The sequence below is a fragment of the Rhamphochromis longiceps genome, linkage group LG7, assembly GCF_057381845.1.
Source record: "Rhamphochromis longiceps isolate RC_006_pf linkage group LG7, R_longiceps_female_GT1.1, whole genome shotgun sequence".
In the NCBI taxonomy this organism is placed as follows: Eukaryota; Metazoa; Chordata; class Actinopteri; order Cichliformes; family Cichlidae; genus Rhamphochromis; species Rhamphochromis longiceps.
This window is the reverse complement of record NC_140563.1, coordinates 39,438,433-39,466,426: the sequence shown is the minus strand read 5'-3', so window position 1 is coordinate 39,466,426 and position 27,994 is coordinate 39,438,433. Positions and strand designations below refer to the sequence as shown.

At 37.7% G+C, this 27,994-nt stretch overlaps 2 protein-coding genes across 2 annotated transcripts in view; one reads left to right on the top strand and one right to left on the bottom strand.

The window, feature by feature from the left end:
* Positions 1–78: 78 nt before the first annotated feature.
* sigmar1 (sigma non-opioid intracellular receptor 1) lies at positions 79–6,875 on the bottom strand. Its single transcript, XM_085413606.1, has 5 exons — positions 6,644–6,875; positions 6,464–6,515; positions 5,913–6,061; positions 4,390–4,482; positions 79–2,135 (listed from the first exon to the last, which is right to left on the bottom strand). The coding sequence occupies exons 1-5, from the start codon at positions 6,786–6,788 to the stop codon at positions 1,906–1,908; spliced, it is 669 nt and encodes a 222-aa protein (XP_085269732.1). The 5' UTR covers positions 6,789–6,875; the 3' UTR covers positions 79–1,905.
* A 79-nt stretch (positions 6,876–6,954) lies between these two features.
* Positions 6,955–27,994, top strand: part of galt (galactose-1-phosphate uridylyltransferase) — a 36,358-nt gene continuing 15,318 nt past the window's right edge. Inside the window, exons 1-7 of the mRNA XM_085413605.1 lie at positions 6,955–7,367; positions 11,592–11,761; positions 12,061–12,136; positions 12,325–12,373; positions 16,966–17,095; positions 17,679–17,735; positions 23,034–23,156. Of these exons, the coding sequence (XP_085269731.1) occupies positions 7,331–7,367; positions 11,592–11,761; positions 12,061–12,136; positions 12,325–12,373; positions 16,966–17,095; positions 17,679–17,735; positions 23,034–23,156 (642 nt within the window). The 5' untranslated portion in view covers positions 6,955–7,330. The remainder of the gene's footprint in view (positions 7,368–11,591; positions 11,762–12,060; positions 12,137–12,324; positions 12,374–16,965; positions 17,096–17,678; positions 17,736–23,033; positions 23,157–27,994) is intronic.

Sequence of the window (27,994 nt, the reverse complement as noted above, 5' to 3'; positions counted from 1 at the left end):
AGCTACTGTTTATATGCCAGTCGTCCTCTCATTGCCTTGATTAAATACACAGTATAGAGAGAAATAAGCAAAACACACTTCTATTAAGTTCAAAGACATTTATTTCTTTTGGCACCGTCAGTTTCATTCTTAACCCCGAGTAAATTGCACATCTGGTACAGTATTACAATTCATCTGAGAATGCACTGCTACTGATGCTGCTTCTAATTAACATCAGTTAGAGTAGTAACAGCACATTTTCACTAGACTAGAAACCCTACATAGCTCTTAGTAAGTTCAGCCATTAGCCTGAAAATAAGGCTGTTTTACATGAAAAGATACAAACTGAGAACACAATCAGCAGCAGTGTAAAACACCACAATTACATTTATCCACAGTGCTACAATAGGATGTAGATATTTAGCCCTCCCAGTCGGCCAGTGCAAAATTCAAGACCAGGAACGGAAGTTGCAGATACTGAAGCCAAGTAGCTTGGTCAGAGTCCAGTATTATTCAAGTTAATTTATAGGCTATTTGAGCTCAGAACATTTTTGACAAAAAAAAAAAAGTAATCAAGTTTACATAATTAAACCATTCTGTAAAATTAGAAAATGACAGAATTACAGGTAAACCTAGCAGAAGTCTGTAGTATGATACAACCGTGTTTTCCCATTTTCTTACCTTAAATGACTTGCACAAACATTTTAAAGAGTTTCTCCAAATAACATCATTGGTGTCCTACCACAGTATGTACAGTATGTGATGTAAATGTTTTGCTTTATTGTTTGAAAGGATTTCAGTTTTCCACCTTAACCTCCACAGTTCTGAGATAAAAAAAAAAAAAAAAAAAATAGTCAAAACCACACACATCTAGTCAGAAAATTTGGTGGTTGCCACAATGATGTAGCTCTGAAGATGAGCTCGAGCAGAGACAGGTTAAAATAAAAATAAAACCACCAAGGTTCGCACAGCTGACAAGACGAGAGCTTTCATTAGCATATCCTCCCAGGTTTTTAACACCTTCAAAAGACACACGGTACACAAAAGGTGAGCTTTGAATCGGTAAATGGTGGCCAATGCCAAGAGAAGCTTTAAAAGCAAAGAACAGAATTTCTCTTTTTTGCATCTTCTCACCGAGAGTAGCTTAGAGAGCCCGAATCCTAATGCAGCTACATTTACAATAGACCTCATCTGCAGAGAATCTGCACAAAGTGGAAATTGGCATCTAATAAGAAAATAGTGACTTTAGCTGTGCATTATATACATTACTGTAGGTTTTACAATCCAGATTAAACATTGCATATTTGTTTTGAAAGATTGGCCTGCAAAAAAACCACTTTGAATATCAGTATTTATTTGTAAAAATCATTGGTTATGAAGAAGTAAACACAACCAAACCTGGTTGCATATATTGCCTTATTTTTATCAAAAGAATGATAAATTTGGCAAAATAAGCTTTAAGGCTTTCATCTTTAAATTGGATCCTAATAATATGGATTTTCTTTCCTTTTATTAGTCATTCTGACTCTGGAGGCAGTCTGAGCTCTCAGTGGAATGTTTAATGACCTGATGCTTAGTTTCACTGTTAAAATCGAGGTAAAGTAAGGAAGGCTGCCATTCAGAATGCAATGTTTGTTTGGGTGATTTGGCTCAGTTTGAAATCTCATGCCAAATGTTACGGTGAAATGGAGTAAGACATTTTCTTTTGCATAGCCTTTATGAGGGTCAAGAGAGTCAATGAAGATGATCAACTGTACCAATGTAAATTTGGATTGTCTACAATTTCATATAAAAATATTAAATGTCAGCACTCTGAATTATCAGCAAGTCTCTCCTCTACCAGATTTTAGTGGTTGGGAAGAAAATGTCACAGCACAAGATTTGATGGTAATGTCCATGTGCAATCATCTAGGACTCTATTTTGCCTTAGAAAACTCCAGCTTCTGTAAGTAGTGTACCAGCCTCAAGTAGCAAACCCTTCATGTAGGCATTAAAAGTGTAGTACATTGTGAGGAAGTCCTGGGTGCTGAAAAAGGTGTCTGCTAAAGCAAAGCCCAGCGTGGAAGGGATGAATCCTCTGCCATACTCCACCATCCAAGTCCCGGCACTCCACTGGACTGACGTAGCCTCTCCTACAGCATGCACAATAGTGTCACCTGTGGGTAAAGAATATGAAAGAACAGGAAAAAAAAATTACTACTACCCAATAATACTACAGGAGTTTAGCTAATAACATACTGTGCTGTGAAAACTTATTTACCAACAGCCTGATTTTTTTCTCTTTTGCATATTGTTACACCTACATGTTTCAGGTACTCAAATTTTAACATTAGACAAAGATAATTAAAGTAAATTAAAATGTGGTTTAAATTATTTTATTTAAAATGGGAAGCTATCCAGAGCTACCTGGCCCGATGTGACAAAAATAAATACCCCCTCTTTAGGGCTGCACGATTAATCGTTAGAAAATCGCGATCTCGATTCATACTTATGTGCGATCTCATTTCCAAATGACAACGATTTAAAAAAAAAAAAAAAAAAAAAAAGAAGAAAAAAAAAAAAAAGGACGACGCCGATTGTGCCGCATTTTGATCCGGGACGTACTCTGCATGAAAACAAGCGCTCACTCTTCGTGCTCAACAAATGACAAGGGCGGAGCCTTATACCACGTGATACAGAAGCTGCGCCGTGTGATGCTAAAATTAGCAGGGAAAAAACAACGGAGAGCACGTCAGGGATGACGAGAAAGTGACAGGAGAAAATCCGTCCCGGTCAACCACCCAAACATCAATAACGAGAACCTTATACAGCGCTTCCCTATACCCGTCGAACTCTCGCAGGCACAAAGAAATTACGGAGGCTATTACTTATCACCTGACCAAAGATATGGCTCCCATCAACACTGTGCAAAACGAGGGATTTAGGAAAATGATCAACACCCTAGACAAACCTCTCTTATGGCGAGAACCTCTCGCCATAAGAACAGTTTCTTCCCCTCCGCTGTTGGACACATGAGCAATAAACGTACGACTGTTCCCACCACTAACACATGACCCTACGCTGTGTTCACTGCATCATTCCATGTTTTGGCACTGATCACCACTTGCACTCATGTATATATCTTTCTACGTAGCACTTTTAATTCTTATTCTTACTTTTATTTTTTCATGTCTATTTAAGCGCAATTTATGACAGTATGTTTGCACTGAAGCACCGCAGCAATTTCCTAATGTTGTAAACCTGCTCAACATTTGGCAATAAAACCCTTTCTGATTCTGATACGCTACACAGTGCCGTCCCGCAACTATTTTTCTATTGTTGCACTACCTGCTCTATACACGCAGCATCGAGCAACGGTGGAGACGGAATTTCAAGCAGTACAACATTTTGCGGCAACAACAAAACGTGAGACATTTGTTGTTTTTATGTTTATTTATTGTTTTTATGTTCAGTCTCAACTGTTATGAAGAGCAGTTAATAAGTGCAATAAATATTTATACTGGAAAAGAAAATCGTGAGAGAATCGTGATCTCAATTCTAAGCCAAAAAAAAAAAAAAAAAAAAAAAAAAAAAAAAATCGTGATTCTCATTTTATGCAAAATCATGCAGCCCTACCCCTCTTGTTAAATCATAAGAGGGTAATTAACCAGTTTAATTTCAGTAGTCACACGCAGGCCTGATTTCTGCCAGACCTGATGAATCAAGAAATCACTTAAACAGAATCTGTTTCACAAAGTGAAGTCCTCTAAAAGATCTCAAAAAGCAACATATCATGCCACAATCTAAAGAAATTCAAGAACAGATGAGAAACAAAGTCATTGACATCTATTAGTGTGGAAAGGGTACAAAGCCGTTTTTAAGACTTTGGAACTCCAAAGAACGAGCCATTATCCATGAATGGAGAAAAATTGAAATCGGAATTTTCCAAGAGTAGGCAGGTTACCAAAATTACTGCAAGATGACTCGTGCCTCAATGACTATTCCCGGAGGTCACAAAAGAACCCAGAACAACATTTGGCAAAAACATCTTGATCCTCAAGCCTTTTGGGAAAATATTTTAGTGAAGTATTGAAGAAGTTTAACATTTTGGAGGGTTTACGTCCCATTACATCTGTTTAAAAAAATAAAATAACATACTGTTTCATAAAAAGAACATCATCCTAACAGTCAAACATGGTGGTGGTACTGTGATGGTCTGGGGCTGCTTTAGGAACTGAACAACTTGCCATATTTAAAATCATCATTCCTGCTCTCTATCAAAAAATCTTGAAAGAAAATGTCCAGCCAATTTGTGCAAAAACAAAACAAAAAACAAACAAACGAAAAAAAATATTATAGTTATTGAGATACATTAAAGTTTCCATTGTGTATAAATGCAAAATTGAATATTGTAATGAGTTAATGCATTACCAGGATAGTATATTTCACTCTTGGTTGTCCCCTCTTTCCACTGTCTGAAGGTTCCAGAAATGATGGTATCAGAAATCTCAGCCCAATAACGACCTGAGAGAAACAGCAAGATGCAAAGAGTCAAAATGATACAATTCAGAGTATTTATAGTTTTCTAAACATACAATTCCAATAGTCTTCTGTAAATCATGTCACAAATCAAATATTATTGTTGGGACTAAGAATGGGACTATATATCAGCATCTCCTAGATTGCAAGGATCAAGTTGTAGCCCACTGTGCAACATTGTAAGGACTTGGACTGGAATGGGGGTGCTTCAGACTGACTTCACTTTAGAGCATAAGAAGGGCAATTCATCCCTTCATATCTGACACCATACTGTAAATAACTCCAGCAGATTTCAACTTTGAGGTCAGAGTATCCTGCTCTAGAGTAACTTGTTCCCCAAAACCATTATGTCTGCAGATGTTTACGTCAACTTACACAAAAAAAACTTTTTTTGGAGCTGATCCATCTATGTACCGTAAATGTCGGGCTATAAGCCGCTACTTTTTGCACAAGCTTTGAACCCTGCGGCTTTTAGTCAGGTGCGGCTTTTCTATGGATTGTCCGTGATTTTTGTCATATCGTAAGACGATTTGTTTTGTTTGTTCCGCTGTTGTACGGCACTACGTTGCCTGGCGGAAGGATCGGGGTTCAAGAGTGGTATGTTAGTCACATGTCCGTCCGCCAGGCAACGTAGTGCCGTACGAAGTAGCGCGAAAAACAAACTTCAAAGTAGCGCTACGCGTTCAGCGGGAGTCGTGGATGATGAGCGGCGATAAACTTGCAAGTTATGCCCAAAAAGCAAGTTATGCCCAACTCCACCGGTGGATTCTGACAGCGTGGAAAAGTGTGAAAACATCCACGATCACCAACGGATTTTGAAGGGCTGGACTGCTGCATGATGGAGAGGAGGACACCGCCACGGCCCTTCTGAGGGTGTTCGACTCTGAAACTGACAATGAGGATTTCTTTGGTTTTGAAAGTGACAACGAAGGAGAGAAGAAGAGTGGATGACGAAGCCATCCCGAGCCTGTTTGTATCTGACACTGGAGAAGAGGACTTTGGTGGTTTTAGTGCGTAGGAAGAAGAGAAAGATGGTGGTGAATGACTGACTTTTCTTCTTGTTAAAGCTGTGTCACTGCACCTCAGCCTAAAAGGTAGGCCGAATCTATTTTTCTGGTGTGCTGTAGGCTACTGTTATGTACTACATGTGCAAATATGTACCCATAACTTGTTTTTCAAAATATTAATAAAAGTGATGTCTCCAAACAGCCATCTCTTTCCTGACAATTCCCTTTGTGCATATTCTCTTACATATGATAAGTCAACATTGAAACACCTGCGGCTTTTGGTCAGGTGCGGCTAATGTATGTACAAAACAGGATTTTCCCCTGATTTTAGCTTGTGCGGCTAATATTTAGGTGCGCTTTGTAGTCCGGGAAATACGGTATCTCTCTTTAACTGCTCTCCTTCCTCACCTGAGTGTCCTCCAGTGTCCACCGCAGTGCCAAACAGTATCAAGTACTCTGTGAGAGAGGCATGGAGGACACACATGGAGCCCATCCAGCCTCCAGCATTCACAAACACCCACTGCAAGTCCTCATCAGGGAGGATGTGTCCAGGATACCTAGTTCAAATATACTTTGTTAGCCATTTATTTAACGTTAAAAAACTGATTAATAATCTGAATACCAAGTGAGAGTTTTCTGTGCAAATTTACCAGTTTTGAGTTTTAGTAGGAAAATCGGAGGAAAGTACCTCAAGGTCAAAGAAATCATTATGGACAACTTTCACTTTGGCTTTATTTTAGACTACACCAATTTTTCATACAGTATTAAAAAATGAAAGTGAATAAGACATCCATACTATACCAAGAAAGAATGAAGTGAAATGAGCACATGCTGAAGAGATAAGTTGCATCATGTTGCAGCTAATAAGTAGCTTAAACAACCTAATAGTGATGGAAATTGTACAGAAGCAACCACAAGCTGCCTGATACATGCAAGCCTGCGTGTAACGGTATCGTTACCTTTTTCTCAGCTCCACCACCACTTTGGAGAAAGCTTGCTCATGGTCCTGTCCTGAGAACAGACACATTTAAAATGCACAGGACATGCAGATATGGCAGTTCAGGCAACCAAAATTAGCTTCGCTTTAAATATAAACGAAATGAAGTGGCAACTTTTTTCACATGCAAACCCAAACTCACCTGCATACTGTTTGGCCAATTTGGCGACGTCTTCTTTGTTGAACACATACTGCTTGCTGGCCAACCAATACCGCAACAACAGCACGGTCAGGACGGTGACTCCGGCGAACACCAGAAGTCTTAAAATGATTTTGAGCAGGGACATGGCTGAACAAAACGCACAGACACACACAGACAGGTTTGGCTACATGCATATAGGGAGGCGGACTGGCGTGGTGCTCCGCTCACAGCCTCTTCCTGGTCAGGTGAGGGAGGGAACTTTACGCTTAGCCAATCATGGGCCGAGTCAGTAGCGTAGGCAGCGCGCGACTCCAGGGTTGCCAGCACAATGCAAAACCGTCTTTTTCTAAAGACATTAAAATATCATATTTAAAAAAAAAACCAGTTGACCAAAGCTAAACATTTCAGGCTGCTGTATTGGGTGGTAACAGTCTAATGACCAATTATCCTTAGTTTGACGTTTTCAGTCTTATTTACTTACTTATTTGTTTAGATTTTTAGAAGTGTGCCATTGCATACCGGCTTGTGCACAGTAGCAACCTTTCGCTTGTCAACAAAACAGGAAGTAGGCCAAGGTTTGTTGTGGACCGTGTTGATTTAGCGTCATACGCTAAAGTCCAGAGAAAGCTCATGGTTCAAAAAAAGAACACCGGGGAGGAGACAGCTGTGAAACAGTGAGTTACCGACATGAGCGGGAAGCAAGACGTCAGTTTTGACCCAAAAGGTACGCATTTTTTTGTGAATTTACAAACGTTAAAAAGCTAATTTCAATCACTCACTATATCCAATGACAGACACTGGATAATGAGTAGGACTTCTTAAATTTGTCAGTTTGCCTTAATGTTTAAGCGTCAAAATGACTTCTATAATTTCCCGAGTTCTTCATTATTGTTTACCAAAAAGGTACTGCACTGGAAACAGTTAAAGCTAAAATGCATTCAGTCATGCTTCGGGGCTTGTTCACTACTCGAATTCACTGGTAGGTTATAGGAGTTTACACAAAGTCTTTAGTTATGTTGTACCCTGCACTTTTTCCCCTGTCGGCCTGACAGACATGCTGACTCTGCCAGCTGTCTTGTGACTGTAGTTCCTGTAGTTCCTGTAGTTCATGTTGTAGCTACAAAACCTGCTCCTGAATGCTTTTTGAGGTGTTTCTTATAAGTAATAGTAAATGTTTAAATCGGGAATGTCAAACTCATTGTACATCGTGGGTAAGATGCACCCAACTTTGATCTGTCACTGTAAAAAAGTTTGATACACAAATTAAACCTTGAGATATTTTAATATAAGAAAAAAGTGCAGTTTCAAATTCAAATTTTATTTGTCACACACACAACCATACACAGTATGACATGAGGTGAAATGCTTGTAGCTGTGCAATGCAATGCCCGACCATTAAATGACAGTGGTTTTACAGTATTTACAATTTACAGGTTATTACAAAATTTACAGATTTAACTTAGAAATTTACAGTAAAAAAATGTGCAAGTAGCAGAAAGAGATTATAAATTATAGGAAGTGTGCATGAAGAAAAACCAGAGTGCGTGTGGTGATGTGATGTGTGTGAGAGTCCAGTCTTATAGTGATGTGATGTGTGTGGGAGAGTCCAGTCCTACACCTGGTTCAGGGCCCGAATAGCCTGGGGGAAGAAGCTCCTCCTCATTCTCTCTGTTTTGGCCTTAAGGGAGCGGAAGCGCTTCCCAGACCTCAACAGTGAGAAGAGTCCATTGTTGGGATAGGAGAGGTCCATCATAATCTTCCTAGCTTTGGTCTTGCACCGCTTGGTGTAGATGGACAGCAGGTCAGGGAGCTCTGGTTGAATGATGCGTTCGGCTGAGCGCACCACTCTTTGCAGATCTCGTCTGTCCTGCTTGGTGCTGTTCCCAAACCAGGTGCAGATGTTTCCCGTCAGGATGCTCTCGATGGTGCAGGAGTAAAAGTTCTTGAGCACCTTCAGTGGCAGATGGAAGTCTCTAAGTCTTCTGAGGAAGAAGAGACGCTGACGGGCTTTCTTAACCAGGGTGTTGATGTGACAGGACCATGACAGGTCCTGAGTGATGTGGACACCCAGGTATCGGAAACTGTCTACTCTCTCTACTGGCGTGCCACTGATGACGAGGGGCTTGTAATTCCTCGCCTGCTTTGTAGTGAAGTCCACGATCAGCTCCTTAGTCTTGCTGACGTTTAGGAGGAGGTTATTCTCCTGGCAAAGGAAATCACCGTTTTTCTACATGGTAAATAACCTTTTCTGTAGTGATTTAAAGAAATTGTAAGAAATAAATGTGTAAAATTACTGAAAAAGTATAAAACACAAAGATTTTTGTTTTGTTTTGTTTTTTTATGGAAAATGTCCTTTTTTGTGTACCCACTGTAAAAAATACCCAGACATTTCTATTGAACAAAAAGGAACTTCCTGTTGTTTAATTTAATTTTCTATCTGTTACCTAATTCCTTTGGTGTAGCATGGCCCATAGGGGAGGTTTTTTGTTATTAAAGCTGTGAAACGTATGAAAATAAAGTTAAAAGTCCAAGATTTATGCCTTCCTTCACACTTTCCAAAACTGTCCAGTAGGTCTGCTCGATTATGGCAAAAATGATAATCACGATTATTTTCACTGAAATTGAGATCTCGATTATTTGACGATATTTATTTAACAACAACAATGTATTGAATAATGACTTTAAAGATTGTCAAAAAATAATAAAATAGTGTGCAAATACTGATAACAGTGCAAATGTTTGCAATATAAAAAATAAATGAAAAATGTAAACATCTATGTTTAGTGAACTTTGCAGTGTTGCTTTGTGGTGCCGCTACAACATTGTAGCAAAGTTTACACACTATGTCTACTTGATCCACGTCTGACTCCGCGAACCCATAATGTTTCCACACCACTGAAGTTTTTATACCTCTCTTTTCAACCAGCGGCAGTCACTCTCCTCTCCAAATAACTTCTGCTTAGCTTTCCGAGCTTCCCTCGGGTCCTCTTAATCAGTGGTCTCCAACCCCCGGGCCTCGGACCGGTACCGGTCCGTGAGTCGTTTGGTACCGGGCCGCGAGAGTTGAGGCTCAGGTGTGAAATGTATAGTTTTCAGGGTTTTTATCGGTTTTCAGCGTTATTTTGTTATCGTTTTTATCGTTTACTCTGTTTTCCTGGGTCTTTTCATGTGTGTTATGAATAATTTTTTTTTTTCTTTAGTTTTATTCTGTTGTATTTATCCGCGACACCTTAAAGGCCGGTCCATGACAATAGTGTCGGGCATAAACTGGTCCGTGGCGCAAAAAGGTTGGAGACCTATGGGCTCAAAATGTGGTCATAAATATTTTGTACTTGTAAATCAGTTTTGTACTTGTAAATCAGGATTTGTGTGTGTAAAAAAGATTTGTGCGTGCGTAAAAAAGATTTGTGTGTGTAAAAAAGATTTGTATGTGTAAAAAAGATTTGTGTGTGCGTAAAAAAGATTTGTGTGTGGACTTAGCCAAAAAAACCCTGCAAGTTACAAGTATGAATTTTGACCCTATTTTTCTTCCTTTCATCTGATTGGTGAATTGGTGGTCAATCACAAATGTAACAATCCAATCAGAGAACAGATGGGTTTGGCTGTCGGAGGGGTGCTTTTTTTGAACTGCAGGTCTTTGAAGGGAATAAATGCCCTTTTACATGCCAACCCAGCGTTTTCCTTCATCACCACGAAGGAAAACAGTCTGTGGTCGTACGAGTTTGGTGATTTTTGTGTCACAGGACTACGTGTTTAATACAGGGACTTCCACAGCCTTTTCAACAGCGCTGCAGACGCAGGGGGGGGGGGGGGGGCAGTGCTTTGGAAATGACAGTCTTCATTACAAAGCTTTCTTTGTTATGAATTAGCATACATGTTTTTTTTTGAACATTTGAAGAACTAGCAAAAAAACCCCACAAACTCTTGTAGTTCACATAAAGTCAGAGGTAAAAACGACAAGGAGCAGGTGCATCTAGTACAGGTAGAGCTGCTGCAAAAACCCACAGAGCTCAGCAGCCAGCAACAAATTCTGGATCCTTTGCTTTTAGTTAGCAATTAGCATTAGCAGCACATCCTGCGTCCGATGTGAAAGGACTTTTATGCTGCGCACTGTGACTCACAGCAATGGTCCCGGGTCAGCCCTGACGTTGTGTTAAACTAATCCTAAAGTAATAATGTATTTCTAACCACTGACATACCACAACATTATCCTTTCAACAGCTGCTGAAAGTAAGGGGACCTAACTGCTATCGGATATTTATATAGAGATTACCCTTCAAGGACCTGCAGTTCAAAAAAGTGCCCCTCCGACAGCCAAACCCATCTGTTCTCTGATTGGATTGTTTAATTTGTGATTGACATGACATTGACCAATCAGCTTAAAGGAAGAAAAATAGGGTCAAAATTCGTACTTGTAACTTGCAGGGTTTTTTTTGGGCTAAGTCCACACACAAATCTTTTTTACACATACAAATCTTTTTTACGCACGCACAAATCTTTTTTACACATACAAATCTTTTTTACGCACGCACAAATCTTTTTTACACATACAAATCTTTTTTACAAGTACAAAACCGATTTACAAGTACAAAATATTTATGACCACATTTTGAGCCCATAGAGACTGCTGCTCTTAATTGTTGTGACACGTGTTCGAAATGCAGAGAGGTGCGCTCGATTTGCCACACGGAGCAGCGCGAGAGTAAAGCACGAGGGAGGGGCTAATAATCGGCTCAGTCATTTTTAATGATCGTTGAAAGCCCAGATCGTAATCGTGATTAAAATCCGATTAATTGATCAGCCCCACTGTCCAGTGGGGCCAGATTGGAGTCTTTGCCAGGCCAATTTTTGCCCCCGGGCCTTATGTTTGAAGCCTGTGGTTTCAATAATGTATGTGTGTTATTACATTGTCTTGTTACATTTTATCACTTGTCTTGTGTAACTTTAGAGCACCAGCACTTGCGTTACAACCCTCTTAGGGACAGCTGGGTTCTTGTGTCCGCCCACCGCATGAAGAGACCTTGGGCAGGTCAAGTTGAAAGACCACCTGAGGAGCACATACCAAGATATGACCCAAATAACCCACTTTGTCCTGGGAACAAAAGGGCAAATGGAAAGGTGAGAAGAGGCATTGAACAGCATTCTTTGGTTCTGATCACAACAAGTAGTAAATCCACAAACAAGGCATCCATTGGAAAACATATTGATAATGTCGTGGATAGTTCATCTATTCTTCTCTCCATTTATTATTGATGTTGTAGACATTAACAATCATACATAATGCTAAATTGCGCTGTAACATTGCCAGCAGTTCCAAATAAGAGGTTTCTTCACTCCTCATTCTGCTTGGGTTTTGAAAGAAAATGTTTTTTGTCTGCTGTTTTCTAATATCTCTCCAACTGTCTGCTTTTCTCCAGGGGAATCCAGATTATGACAGTACCTTTGTGTTTGAGAATGACTTCCCCGCTCTTCAGCCTGACGCTCCAGACCCTGGTGAGTTCTAGTGCAGTCTAAATACTGTAAGGAAAAGGAGAAGTAACTGCAGTACCTTTTTAATAAAATATTTAAGCAAGTAACTGCAATTCTTTCTTTCTTGCAAACTCGACTTTCGTGTAGCTCTTTAGCTATTTGGTTATAATACTTAAATATGATAAAGTATATATTGTTGTTTTGTTCTTCAGGTTCAGACCAAGATCCATTATTTCAGTCTAAAGCTGCAAGAGGTGTCTGGTAAGAACAAATCTTAATATCTCAATCTATATGTGTATGAAATGCAGTGCTCATAATGAAATGTATAATACATAGTATAAATTAATATGCAGTTGGTAAGTTATAATTTAATCTAGGACACGATGCATCTTAATCAGTGTTCCTTTTCAAAATTATGATGCATTCAAATGTATGACTAATTAAATCTAAGCTGATGACTGCAATCAGAGCAGTCATGCTGAGGCAACTCTTAATTCGTTGTTGTCATCATCTTCATCATAATCAGCTATTAGATGACGCTAATTTTGTTCATCAACGCACTGCATGCTTCCTGTTTTCAGGACATCTTGAACTTGAGCAAAACAAAATCACCAAGCCACCGTACATACATTAGAAAGTGATGTTATTTTGTGCAACCAGCAGATGGAGATGTTTTATCAGTACTCTAGTTTGTAGCTCCTTGGTGCATGAGTGATATTTTCCTAAATCCATCCACACTGATAAATAACATGTCCTTCGGTAGCTCAAAATGCCTATTCCTGGGTGTATCTTGTATTCTACAAAGTTCAACTGAAGAATGTTTTACAACAGGAGTCAGCTCAATAAACACTGGCTGCTGGATTTATACATCTCCAGAGAAGCTTAAAAAAGACCTAAATCCTTTGTTAGTGCACACTTCTATAATACAATACACAGCATTTTCTATTTCAAAAATTCACAGATTACATTTTTCCCTCTCTGGGTACTTGGCCACACATGATTCTTGCTATGCTATGAATCAAAGATATATAATTGTCAAATTGGTTTAAGGAGCGCTTTCAGGGTAAAATATTAAAAGATGAACCTAAAACTCCAACAGGTTGTGGCATCTAGGCCTTTATAAGAGACAAAATGAGTGGTTGAAAATTTTTAAGTGGTGTTTTACTAGTAGCAAACTTCAAGGTGAAAGTGGAAAATTCCACAAGTAAAACTCAACCAATAAGAGTGGACAGATGTAAGAGCCCAGAAATCAACAAAATCACCAAAAATTCACCAAAGTCAATTCAAATCAGACAAAAAAGACCACACAGATAATATAAATACATCTTCAAAGGCAAATTAAGTCTATAAGAACAAAGTAAAATTTTTCTTAAAAAATGCATTTTACTACTTTGTTATAAACTTTATTTGCCTTCGAAGGTTAAATCTAACAAGAATAAAGGGATTTAAATTTTATATGAATAGAGAGTGCTTTGGAGTTTTTTGATATTTTTGCATAAATAATATTCAGTCTGAAGGTAACATTCCCAAACAATCCTGTGCTCTGGGAATTCTTGCTTGATTCTGTCTGACAGCAGAGTTGCATAACTACTGAATAATAGATTTAATCAAAAAATATTGTGCTGGTTGAAAACTGAAGACTCTGCTTTTTTTTTTTTTTTTCTAAATCCCATGTGCTGGCAGATGTAGAGGCCGTCAGGTGTTGCTTACCACACTCGCAATGTGATGAAGCACAGAAACAGCAGTGACTGACTTAAAAAATATAGTACATTTTAGGGTACTTTTCTTCCTCTGTCTCAATTTAGGTGAGAGTGTGTGATTTTGCTCGCAGTGTGAGGTTGTATTCATATTTGTTCACACATCCAGCATGCTGCTGCTTTCCTTTTAGTGTATCTGTGATCAGTATATGCTTTTGTGGCCATATTAACAGAATAATAAACGTGAAAAATAAAGTAGATCTTTGTACCCTGCAGCAAAGTTCAGTGCCAATTAGAGGGGAGTGCAGAATTGGAAATGTAATTTAGGGGATCTGGGTCACGGAAGGCAATAGAAAGCTGTAGTGCAACAAAAGAAATAAGAACGTTTTTAACACTTTATCATAGTACCCCTCTCAGCACTGTGGTGACAAAAAATTGGTCTCACTTTATTTTACAGATCTGACAGTGTCTTGTTTTCCTTTCTAGGAAAACTAAGTATAGCTGCCCAGGAATATTTCTAAGAAGGACTTTGAAATTTGCTAAAACTTTTAGTAAAAGCAATGTCAGTTGACACCTTACAATAATTATAGTTATTTAATGGTGTAATTTGCTGTCAGTACAGGTGTCTTTTTGTCTTAAATTTAACTTCAAGCAAAAGGAAGATTCAAGAGATAATTAGGTGTTCTGGTTTTGTTGTTGTGTCAGATTTAAGGTAACTTAAGATTATATTTCTTGAAAAAAATGTCTCTGGAAATCAACAATTTCCATCTAATTACTCATTTACTTTAAAGCTAGCTTGTGTATACAGTAATAAAACAAAAACAAAAAACCCCTCAATTTAGTTTAAGCACAGCTCTGTTAAGGTCATGCTACAGCATTTCATTTGGGTTTTTACTTTGACTGGACCATTACAACCACCTTGAGTCTTGTCTTTCATTTGCTAATGTCCTGTTATGTGACCCCTTTTCGCCCAAGCTTTAGATGTCCGACATATGCCCTCAGATTGGACTCTAGATTGCTCTGATATACAGAGGAGTTCAAGGTTAGCTCAGTGACTGCCATGTACCCGGGTCCTGTGGCTGGAAAGCAAACCGTGCTTGACAGTTGTTGTGTTGATTGTTGGTTTTTACACTTCTATATATTCCTGCTATACTGCTATATTTTTTAAAGAGAAGAGGCTTTCTCATAGCAACCCTTTCTAACAAGCCAGACTTGTTCAGTCTTTTTGTAATTCTGCTGTAATGAACATTTAACATGTAGAGTAGTCTGATAAGTACCCCTTAGGTTTTTTTTTTGCAATTTGTCTCAACATTGCACGGTCTGACCTTAGGGTGAACTTGCTGGAACATCCACTGCTGGGAACATTATTGCATTGTGTTAACAAACACCTGAATGCTTCAGGCCAGCAATCTGCCCAAACATCTGCTTTTACAGAGGTGATTACATTTGCGGAAGATCAATTAATCAAGCGTGTTTTATTAGCAGCACCTGGCTGTTACTCACCCCCTTAATTCCTATAGAAGCAATACGGATGTATTTAATTTTTCACAGGACCTCATGCATTAAAAAAAGTATTTTTGACATTTTACAACAGAGCCCAAAGTAAACTGTTTTAAAAGAGAAAGCTCACAGTTGCTTGATGTTGTGTTAGCTGCGCTACATGGTTTGATGAGCTGGTCAAACTGGTGCACAGTAAAAACTGCTGTTGGAAATATAAATAAAATAGCAAGTGCTGATATCTTCAGTGATCCTCTGACTTTTTGCTTTCTATCAGCTTCATTGTGTCAGATGTTTAATTTGTGCTGTTTGTTTACAAAAGTTGGTTAAAATGCCTAAACAACCCCCCACCCACGACCTGCTTTTTGTTTTTTTTGTTTTTTCTTTTTTTTTCTTAGCTGAATAAACCTTTATTATCGTTAGGAGTCTGGCTCATTAAATGTAACATACGATGTTATAGTTGTGACAGCTATTTTGGTTGCTTAAAAAGGTTGTTTTGTTTGGTTGCACAAAGGAAGACTCTCTAAAAATAACGCAAATAGTTGTTCACAGCTGTCATAGAATTCACATTTTTATATATATATATATATATTTATTTATTTATTTATTTATTTATTTAGAACCGTAGTTTAAATCTAGACTTTAGACTTTATTGCCAGGTGAGGTAGTTTAACTTATATAGTGAACATGAAGAATACACAATTCATTAATGGCACCTTCACTTTCTCACATATCCATCAGCATTTATTTCCATTCTCTTTTTTCCTGCAGACATTTTTTAGGGTTATTACTCTGTGTTCAGTTATTTGGCTCTGTTTTTCATAGACCAATTCCATTCTGTTTCCACTGACTATTTGACTTCACTTTTTTATAATATTACCTCTTAAAAACAAGATTGAACTCAACCAGTAGTTGTAATCCATGTCTGTTTGTGACATTCATCTAAATCTAAAAGGAGCAAAATGTCAGCTTTGCTTTTATGTGCAGTAATTTTTCAACTGAACCCCAGGGCCCTGCCAATGTGAGAGTCAACAGAAAATCTAAAGTAAAGGCTATGTAGCTGTATTTGACAGGCAGTTTATGGGAAGTGCATAGCAATGACTTTTACCTTCCCCCAGATTATCACTTTGCTTTAATTAACCAGGAAATTCAAAAACAGAGCAAGGGTCTGTTTTATACTAAAACAATGACATCATTCAATTCTTATTATTCACAAGAAGAGCAACAGCAACAATGTAATGTGTCTTAAATGAACCTCTAACAACAAAAGGAACACATCACCCCAAATCCCTATAAAAAACTAGTGACATTTCCACCGTCTTATCTGCATTTAATGCTACTGTAAGTGCGTAGACTGTTGCCTGGATAGAAGATCGATTAAGCCACTATGACATTACCCTCTGGTGTGCAGGCTAAAATTTCTGAAGACTCAAATTTGCTGTTATTATAGGCATCGTAATAGGTTTTCTTGTTTTTGTTTTTGTTTTTGTTTTCTTTTTGGTAGTGCAGTGTTAAGTTATTAATGTTAATTAATTTTGAGAAGCTGATCCTGGTTAATTAATTCAGCAAGTGTTAGATTCTGTTTCAGTCTTTTAACACCAATAACCACCTTTCCTTCCTCTTTTTCTCTTTTTTTTCATTTTTAAATGCCTTCCTCAGTAAGGTCATGTGTTTCCATCCCTGGTCAGACGTCACGCTCCCTCTCATGAAAAAAGAAGAGGTTGTAAACGTGATAGACAAGTGGGCGGAGCTTGTTGAGGAACTAGGCACTATTTACCCATGGGTTCAGGTATGCAATATTCTCACTTTCTCTGACACGCACACACACACAAACACAGTCACATTATTGATTTTATTTTTCCCAGGGCTGGATACATCTAAAATTGTAACTGCTAACCTTTTTACCCTGTCACAAATCCTTCAATTTTCTGCCGTCTCTAGTTTTTCACGTTAATATGTATTTTATTGGACCACATAAAATTTTAATGACGCCTCCGGTCAAATTCACAAATTCAAACAGCTGTTTCAAATAAAGCAGGACATGGGCAAGATGTCTAACTTCAAATGTGCCACATGCCAAATATTAAATAATATTTTTGGAAGCTTTTTTTTGTTCATTTGTAGGATGTACACTTATTTGGACCCAACTAAAAAATACACCTTTTGTTTCAGTTCAGCATTTTGTCATAATTCCTTAGATATAGAAATTCATATAACACCTAATACTCAGATACTCATACTTGGTGTCAACCAATCCAGCCCAGAAAATGCATGCTGTTTAGATAAGAACAGCTATCTAAATCCTGTGTTAACTTCTGCTGCTTTGTTGTTGTTGTTGTTGTTGTTGTTGTTGTTGCTGCTGTTGTTTTTAGATCTTCGAGAATAAGGGTGCTATGATGGGTTGTTCAAATCCACATCCTCACTGCCAGGTAAGCGATGCACACATTACCTGATTTGGCATATGCACTGCAGTCATGGTGATGCTTGTTAGAATGCAAATGTCATAATGAGTTGAATCGACCATTAAACTGTCTTTAACCTGCCAGCTTCCTAGCAGAAAGTCTGTGTGATGTCTGATTGTGGCCATGTGAGAATAGTCTGTCCTTCCTTCTGCATGCTCTGCGTTGGCAGCGACCTCACATTTCAGTAGTAATCTCCTCTTGTGTGCGACATGTGAGAAAGGGCAATTAAAACAATGCTGGATCTAATTTCCCACAAACTTTTCATCTTCATTGATAAATGAAATGTCCTCACAGTGAGAATAAGTGCAAGAATATATACATACACTCATTCCAGCTACTTTCATGTTGCAGCATCAAAACCTTAAATTCTCTTATCACACATTTGCAATACAAATCTGTCTCGTTGGTCCAATTTGCACATCTGAGCGACCAGTTTATGACAATGAAGATGAGAAGTGATTTAAAAAAAAAAACCCAACAGCAAAGCTTTCATATAAAAGTTTTTGAGCCAGACAAGCCTCAGCACAGAAGCTGTTAATTGACTTTTCATCCAGAAATTATCAACAATTCTGTATTTGTGTGTCGGTCATTTCTTCCTTTATTACTTTTTCTAAAGACAAATCACACCTTACAGCTTTGCTATTTTCTTGTGCTCATATTTTCCTGCCTTTTAATAAGGCAGAACTAAAACTTGAAATAGGGAGGCATTTCCTGTCAAACTGTCACCTTACTGTGTGATGTTGAGCAAACAACAGAGACAAAATCATAGAGATGTTTTAGCTCTGATAAACACCGCTGGGTTGATTTTCCTATGTTTTTTTAAAAGCATAGTTAAAATAATGTGTTGAAAACAAAGCTGATGTCACCCTCTTAACTCTTAAGCTTTATTAAAAGGATTTCTATTGGCTTAGTTGATTAGTTTCTTCCCTTTTGGCAATCAATGAAAAATAATAAATAAAATCAATAATATGCTCATCACTACACAGATAGAAGCAAAACCATAATAGAATCTGAATCAGCTGCTATTTTCTGAAATATAGAAATGACCAACAGATGGCAGTACGCAACCTCAAAATAACAGGGTTGTAATAGAAATAATCCAAGTTTGTTGAAGATACGTATACTTTCTATACACCAAATTTCTATAATACACTTCCATTACTGTAAATAGATAAAAAGGACACATATGTATTTAGTTTTTCATGTCTGTTATAAAGATCAAGAATCAAACCTGGATCCAGTCTTTGGTGGGGCTTTTTGAAAATGTTTATTATTTATTTATTTAGGATTTTCCTGCAGACTAGATTTCCCTTGCTTTAGACATCAAAGTCCAAGAAAAGAGTGGTTTAAACGTGTGTTCGTCTATGTGTACAGCCAGGCAACCCCTCCAGGCCAACACATACGAAGGGTAGATCTAAGACTTTGAAGAATAATCAACAGAAAATGTTAATCATGTTCTGGAGGCAGCATTGCTTCTGATAACTTTGGTCTCAAAGGAAAAGAGCTTTATGTATTTTTATGTAAGTGGAGGAAGGAAAACATATGCCTCTGGAATAGTGATATAATTTTTTTTATGTAAGCAGTCCAAAGAATATAGAAAATGAATTTTGCAAAGTGCTACGAATTGACCGTGAGGACCAGATATTCATTGAGTTAATATTTATTTCCAGAGTATATATTTTTATTTCAGATGTTATACTTGGAAGCTGAAGTAAAAGCCATGATGATGTTGTTATTTACAGTAAAAGATAATATGTATGTATCTACACGTACCGGGAAGTATGAAGATAAACAGCATGTGCACATTTAATAAAAACACAACAAAGTCTGTTTCTTTCTGCCTTCCCAGGGTAATGCTTGAAAAAGCATGGTGCAGCCTTTAGCCAAAAGCCATTAATATGAACATAAATCTAGTTTCTACAGCAGTGATTGTGGAAAGGGTCTTATCGCAGCTTGAGGCAACATGCCAGGAAACATTAATAACTTCCAGCTGCTTAAAAGTATTACTTTATTGCGTTTGTTTTATTACATGCTAAGCATTATTCATAAATCCAAACCCATGTTAATATGACAACTATTGGGCAAGGTCAGCAGAACTGACTGAAAGGGAAGAAGAAAATCTTGATTATCATCCATCTATTTCCTTCCACATACCCAATTCAGAGTTGTGAGGGCTATGGAGCCTATCCCAGGATCCTATCCAGTCTGTTGCAGGTCTAACACAGAGAGACAGACAAGCATTTGTGCTCACATTCATCCCTACAGTTAATTTAAATCACCAGTTAACCTAACATGCATGTCTTTGAACTGTGGGAGGAAGCTGGAATACTCAGAGAGAAGCCACGTAGGCACCGTGAGAACATGAAAGCTCCAGCCTGCACTCAGTAGGAACCATTTTGCATTTCCACCTAAAATTTCTGTATTCAAAGCAGGAAAGGTTGACAGGTTCAAATCTGTCACTGTGTTATCCCTGCACTACAGTATGGGTAAAAAAAGAAAAAAAGTCTGAAATCAGAAAGGAATCTCCAACACAGTGTAAAGCGGTGGTGTTTAAAGCATCAGAGGATGCCTCCGGTTATTACTCTGTTCATCATATAGTGGAATGATTTAACTGGAAAATCTACTCCTGATGCCTGACACAAATATGCTATTTTCGATTTCAGAACACTATGGAAGACCTAAAAGATTCCAATAAAATTGACAAATATTAAAAAAGACATCCCACTAGAAAGCAAGATCACCGTAGTAGAAAGAAATACCTTAAAAGAACAGACGTATGCACACAAAGCAGCCACATACCTAATCAATATTCTGGTGAAGTTTTCAGTCTTTAGAGGATGAATATACAATGCATTGTCTACTCTGCATCCACACTAATGAGCACAAGTATATGTAGGGAGGCAGTGATGTTCTTAACAAACCCCAAATTAAATACAGTGCCTCATTCAAAACCTCAGTAACAGTTGTCTTAGGCAATCATTTAACGTGCACTGTCAAGTTGAGTTATTTGGCACTGCTTTTACAGCCATTAAAATCCTATATTTTGCATGGGTAATGCAAATGTCTGGTCTGATGCTCACTATTATCCATATAAAGCTTCCCAGAATGCAGCTGAACTATAGTGTGAAACCAAAAAAATACTTTTGTTTCATAAATTTGCATGAATATGTTGCAGCATCATTTTCTCCAGGGATGCTCACTTTCTCAATCAGAGATAATACCATTGTTTCATTTAGAGTAAACATAGCCTGGTGGGGAATGCCAGTTGGTGGTTGATGAGAGCAAAGTTTGAACAATTTGTTTGTCTCTGTTAACGATCAAGACAGTTGTTTTATTTTATTTTTCTTGCCAGGTGCAATTATCACAAGAATTTAATTTTGTGTGTACAAAGCAAAAAAAAAAAGGTTTCACAGGACTGTGAAACCTTACTGCAAGTACACCCTTACTGCTTCCATAGGAATTAACAGAGTTATCAGCCTCCAAGTACAGATAATCAAATACTCTTGATTAATTGATCATCAGCAAGTGTGATCATGTCTAGAAAATTAAATTATTATATTCGGTATTATTTATGTAGCACCAAATCACAATAACAGTCAGCTCATTGTGCTTTGTATTGCAAGGTAAACACCCCACAAAAATAGAAAGAAACCCCAACAATCAAATGATCCTCTATGAGCAAGCACTTGGAAACATTGGAAAGGAAAACTCCCTTTGAATAGGAAGACACCTCTGGGAGAACCAGTATTGGGTTTGGCTGGTCTGGAACATTAAAACAATGCCTCAATTTTCCCAGGAATGGATGTCAGATGTCAGACTGTGCAGTGCCCAGTGAAAAATTAAAAGCTACATTTCAAACTCATCTACAGGCTTCAGTTAGCATGTTAAATATTAAAATTCCCAAGGGCACAAATAGAAAAGTACCAAGCAAGCATGGCTTGTTTGGAAGACAAACAAGCCATGCTTGTTCTTAAAATAACATGACAGCACATCTTAGATTTGCAAAGTTGCATTTGTACAAACCACAAAACTTTAGATTTTTCAGTCATTGAGTTGACCACAAACTCTTCTGTATTCCAAAATATTCATGAGTCAAATGTGAGGCTGTCTGAGAGCTAAGGCTTGCCCAAAACTGGGTAATGTAACAGGGCAGTGATCCCAAGCACAGTAGAGTAGACAAAAAAAAAAATGCAGGTGTCGCAATGACAGAGATTTGTCATTTTTGCTAACTTTAAATTATTTTCCTGGAGTATTTTCACTATGTGTTTCCTTATAATTCACTTTCTTATTTACTTCCTTACTCACTAGAGAGTTTATTCACATACATCTTAAACCTTAGAGCTCCAATTCTTGATTGGTAGTTGTCGACAAATTAAGCAAAAAGCCCAACAAATGTCAATAGATTATAATTATAAGCATTTGGCACCATATTTGAAACACAGCCTTGGTCCATTTGATTAGTTGCGTGTGATGAGCTTAGACAGTAGCAGAACAGCAGATTTCTAATGTGTAACAACTGTTTCAACTTCAGTAGATAATTTTGAGCCCATGTGCAATAGGATCTTATGACTTGCAAGTAATTCTTTTCCAACAGAAACTTTCTAGACCCACTGAGTGCCTCAGATGAAGACCCAGGTGTCGGCCAGATTTCATTAAGAATAGACAAGAACTTTATTGGAGGCAGAGAGAAGGGTGTCACAATAGTCCAAATCTATTTTTGTGAACCAAACCGGGTTCACAAAAGGTTCTGACTGGGGAGCACATCAAGAAAATACATTCTCAGGGCCAGTCAGTGCTTTTCACATTGATAAAGTACCTGTCTTAATTAAGTTTTAGTGTATGGGAACTGATTTTTACTTTGTATTGAAATAAATGAAAGCCTGTGGCTGCAGGGGAAAACCCATTTATCAATATGAGAAGCCTGAAAGAAAAGAAAGTGTTTTGAAAGCTTGAATTCTGCATCTGTAAAACATTTATTGATTGAGTGATATTGATAAATCACCCTATTAAATAGCAAATGTAATGTGGTCATTTGGAATCAGGGCAGTGGGGAAAAAGTGGGTAGATTCACTTAATAACCCTTTGATTATCTAAACACACTGTAGTGTAACCGCATGCGCGCACACACACACACACACACACACACACACACACACACACACACACACACACATATATATTAAGTTATTCTAGATTCTATGTTTTTCCATCTGTCATCTCCATCATCATCATCATGATCATAATCAGCGTTCTGCTTTCATATAGGTGTGGGCCAGCAACTTTCTTCCTAATGAGCCGGCCCTGTCAGACCGCTGTCAGAGAGCATACTATCAGAAACACGGAGAGCCAATGCTGCTGCAATATGCCAAACGGGAGGCTGAGAAAAAGGTACGGCTCACACATAAACACATTGTTTTGGTAACCTTTAAAACACGTGAACATTTTTGAAATAGTAATTTGTAATCTGTAATTTAATACATTTTAATTCACAAAATAAACAAACAAAATATATAATAATTAATTAATGATAATTAATAATGTTTCTGAATGATTAGTTACGCCATCAGTTGTTTATTCAATAATTACATTTGGGTAATTTAAAATAATTATATTATTTATTGTATATGGAATTATAACAGCAAGACTTTCTTTTGCCGTGTGTCTAAAACTGTTGGACACAGAGATGGATGAAGGTGTACTGTGGTATCTGTGCCATGGCAGGACCCCATTTTAATACAGTATGCACCCTTTAAGCAAAATTCTCCATTGTCCAGTTTTAAGGTTGTGGATGAGTAGATTTTAAGCATGGTTTGTTAAATCCTACACTGTAGTTTTGGTGCATAAACCGAACTCATTCCATTGTGTAATTTTGTAATTATCTTTTAAGAGAAGTTTAATTACCTGTCAAGTTCCTATTTAATAACAGTAGCTATTATAAAGTGTTCCCAAAGCTTGTATTTTACTCTTCCTGTGAGGTCAGGTTATTATCAGATTCAAAATTTCTAAAGTCATGAATTATGGAAAGTGTATCCAGTGTATTATCCAGAAATTGATGTCTAATGTGTGCTCCACAAGGAGACGTACAAGAGATGTGGTCTCCCAGGTCAAATATGCAACTCAAACCATAATACATGATTCCGAAGGCCTGTTTAATCAAATGATTTTCTTAATATATTACTTCAGTTATTTTTTTGATATAATGTTGATGGAAATTCCTCTGCCGTAGTGTTTTTCTCACCATGACTGCTCTCTTTATCTGTCTACTTTACTACACTTTTCTGCCATGCTGCTCTTTTCCTCTCTCTTACTTATACCTCACCATTCTCTTTTGATTTCCCATCCACATCATCTGCCTGTCTCTTGGTCAGTGAAGCGTGTGATTGGACAGCAGAGATGCTCATTAACATAATGCTGCAGCATCAATCTTCAACCTGCCAGAAGAACAGGAAAACTCAGTGTGGGTGTATTTGAGTGATCTTTCAGTCATGTGTACAGCATCAGCAGCAGTAACCACTGAAGACAGCACTGAGTACATTTAGCAGGTTGGCAAATGTCTTATTAGTGAGCATACACTTAGCAGAAACCCAGAACGAATTGGGAGTGAATTTTTACATCTCTATCTGAAACCATGGAGAACTGGCTTACTTATGCCACTTTAATATACTTAACCTCAGGTTATATTCACAGCTAAAACCCTTTTTTTGTAAACCTGCTTCACTTTTGTTTATCCACCCATAAGCTACCCAAATACCGTATTTTTTGGACCATAAGGCACACCGGATTATAAGGTGCATTAAACGAAAAAAAAAAATCAGATTAAATTTTACTCAACTCATTCTTCTTGCTTCCTCCACTTCCGTACCATTGATTAATCAATGTTGAATTCTCTCGCAGCTCCTCCATTCCTGTGTTGTTGCAGTATATTAATGACTAACCTTGTATTGTGGATTAATTATCTCAATTCTCCTGACTGAAGTTTGGTCTGTTTACAGCATTGGGAACTTTTATCGAGTGGAAAAAAGTTAGCGTTCGTCCTCCAGCTTCACTGTTTATGTTATGCTAACATAGCTGTGTCGCTAGCAATCACGTAGCACATCATTATATACCAGCTAGCCGAACTTCAGTAACCCTACAAACGTCACTGCTGTTTACTTTCCTTTCTACATTTATGTTGGAAGTGATAGCTGAGCTGTACGTTTTAATTTTTTCAGAAATCTCTCAGTCAGAACATGCTATATAATGTTTAGGTAGAAACTAGTGAGCTAACTTCCTGCTAACTTAATTCCGTTAAATTTAATAAATTCTGTTTTCATGGATGCCTGGATGTTAAATTTAGTTGTTACACCTGGTAAAGCAGCAACGCTGATCATTTTATTAAAGATGAAAGAATTTAGACAGTGTTTAATTCTGAGTGATGCCGCAGTGTTCGTTTGACTTTGGGACCTGAAGTTGACGGAGTTTTGGACCCAGATTACTCCACGAGGCTCCTGACTACGGTAGCCGTAATGCTCTGACAATCCATTAAGCGGTGCAGCTTCGTAGCTTACCAAAGTCATACTAAAACATTTCTTGACAGATTTTTGAGCGCCGTGTACCACATAAAATCGGTTCGAGGTCAGTAAGCACAACCAGAATTCATACATAAGGCACACCGGATTATAAGGCGCACTGTTGATTTTTGACAAAATTAAGGGATTTTAAGTGCGCCTTATAGTGCGGAAAATACAGTATGCTACCAGTTGATCTTGTTGTAATGATATTACCTAGCTGTGCCTTCAGTTTTAGACTTCCACCTGTAAGATGTTCTTGTAGTTTGATGTAAATTTACTGGGGCAACTATTCCCAATTAAAGTAATGATATCACATTACTAATATCACAAACTATATTTTCTACCAAGATGACAAGAATGACTACATTTTCATGTCTACATTAAACCTGATATTAAAACCTACAGACAATAAAGTCAGAATTCTGACTTTTTTCATAATTCTGAGAAAGAAGACAGAAAATCAGGACTTTCTAAATAAATGTCTTTCTTTGGTTAATTCCTGCCTGCATCCTGTGTAAGGATCTTGGGCCCTCTTCATCACATTTCTCACACTATGTATAACCTACACACCATGACAGTTAATTGCCTTGACTTCACTTTTTTCTATATATTAAAGAGGGGAAGCGCACAACAATAAATATACAACATTATTAAATAGTGATGATCATGGTAGTTAGTTTTTGTTTTTTTTGTTTTTTTTTTTACCAGAGAGTAGCCAGAGTAGCTCTTCCTTTTAAAAAGCAATGTTTGGGCAAAGTCAGACTGATGAGCACCACCTGCATACTTAATGTAAAGGCCTTGAAAGACTGATACCAATCATTTTATATAAATATTTGCAAGAAAGGAAATCATTTTTTATCCATAATGTTGAACTTTTTTATTTTACTTTTTAGTTAGGATGATTCATCAGTTAACATTTATGAACACACACATACACACGTGCACATGCACGCATAGACTCAAATAAGCCTTTTAAATATAAAAAGACCCTTAACTTCTTTTCTGTTAGTTGCTAAAGTTTCACTTTTGGTTTGTAAACTGTTCATTTTCCTGCTCATTTACCGTAAATTGTGGTCATTATTATTTTGATTAGATATTAAAAATGCAGCTGAAAATCACATACAACTAGACAGTGATATTTTTCTACTTGTAGCCTACTCTTGAATTGAAAGCGTTTTTGGTTTTTTTGTAGTTGTTTTTTTTTTTATGCCAAAAAAGTATTTCAAGTTTAAGAATGGGTGAAGAGCGTTTCAGATTAACTGCAAGGAGTAAAGTAAGACGAAGGCAGAGAAGCAAGTAGATGGAACGAGAGACAGAAAGAACAAAAGAAGCTTGCAGGAGTCGAGTGGAGATAGAGAGAGAGGAGTGAAGGCACAAACAGAGATGCAAAGTCACAAAGAGAGAAAGACATGCAGGTGAGAGGAAAAAAGAAAAAACCAGACAGCCTCTGATTCATTCAGGGAATGAGCTGACCTGTTCTACTGGGAGTGTGTGTCTGTGTGTGAGGGAGATAGAGAGGATAGCATTAAGGCTTTGAGAAGAGCAGAGTAGACACTTGAATCTCCTAGACAGGTACTCATGGGGACTGACCTTTATAAAATCAGTGTGAAAGTAGAAGTGTGTGTGTGCAAAAAAGCCTTGTCATCTTCTAACGTCTCTCTCCTTCTCTCCCTCTCGCTGGCTCCTTGCTCCTGTCTCTCTGACCTCGTGGTTAGGACCTTAAATTGGCACACTGCCGTGTTTAGAGGACTCTGAATTGGTCTTCGGCTCCCAGGTGACACTCTTGACTTTGAAACAAAAACTTTCTAAGCTAATTGAATAAAACTCCTTGGGATTTGCTGTCCGTGAAGTGTCTGTTTTACGCCACCCTTCGCTTCCTCTCTGTCATTTAATAGCACCTCCTCTTCAATCTTTCCTCACCATTCTGGCTCTCAGTTTTCCATCTTCATTGTGTTTCTCTGTAATTCTGTTGAAAGTACTGAAGACAAAAGAACTTGAGTAGGCTTGAGGATAAAGAATAAAAAAAACTGAGTGTTAATAGAACAAAAATAGAAGAAACTATGTAGATATATGTAGCGTAAGTGCTTTTAGGTTAAAAAAAATTTTATGGTTAAAAGCATAAAATGTGAGTCATGGTGATTTGATTAAATAATTTGCATTAAAATATTATACAGTTTTCTTTACAGTGTTGCGCTACATCATCCCTTTTAAAAGATAAATAAATAAAGCGTATGTGGTGAAACAGAAGCCATGGTCTCTGTGGTATTACTCCAGGCACTAAGTAGAATTCTATACAGCAAATTCACTTGATTAGGAGAACTGAACATTTTGTGATTCTGTTAGATTACTTTGTGTTTTCCCCCCACAGTTATTTAACAGCACATTATTCCCTGTAGATCCATTAATTATGCACTAATGCCTTTCTGGGCAAGCTTGTTCAAACCTGTGGAAGAATTATAGCTCCGACTCTTATCTGGCTAGAAGTGTGATTACTGATAATTAGGTTTATAGTAGTATTGTACAACAACTCTAGTTCTGGGGTTAGAAACACAGTGATGGGAAATGACAGAATGAGTCACAATACATTATTTTCTGTTGGTGTGGGGGATGTCTTGAATACCTGGAGGAAATCCAGGGTCCAAAATTCGGCAATCACCGCACAGAAGGTGCAACAAG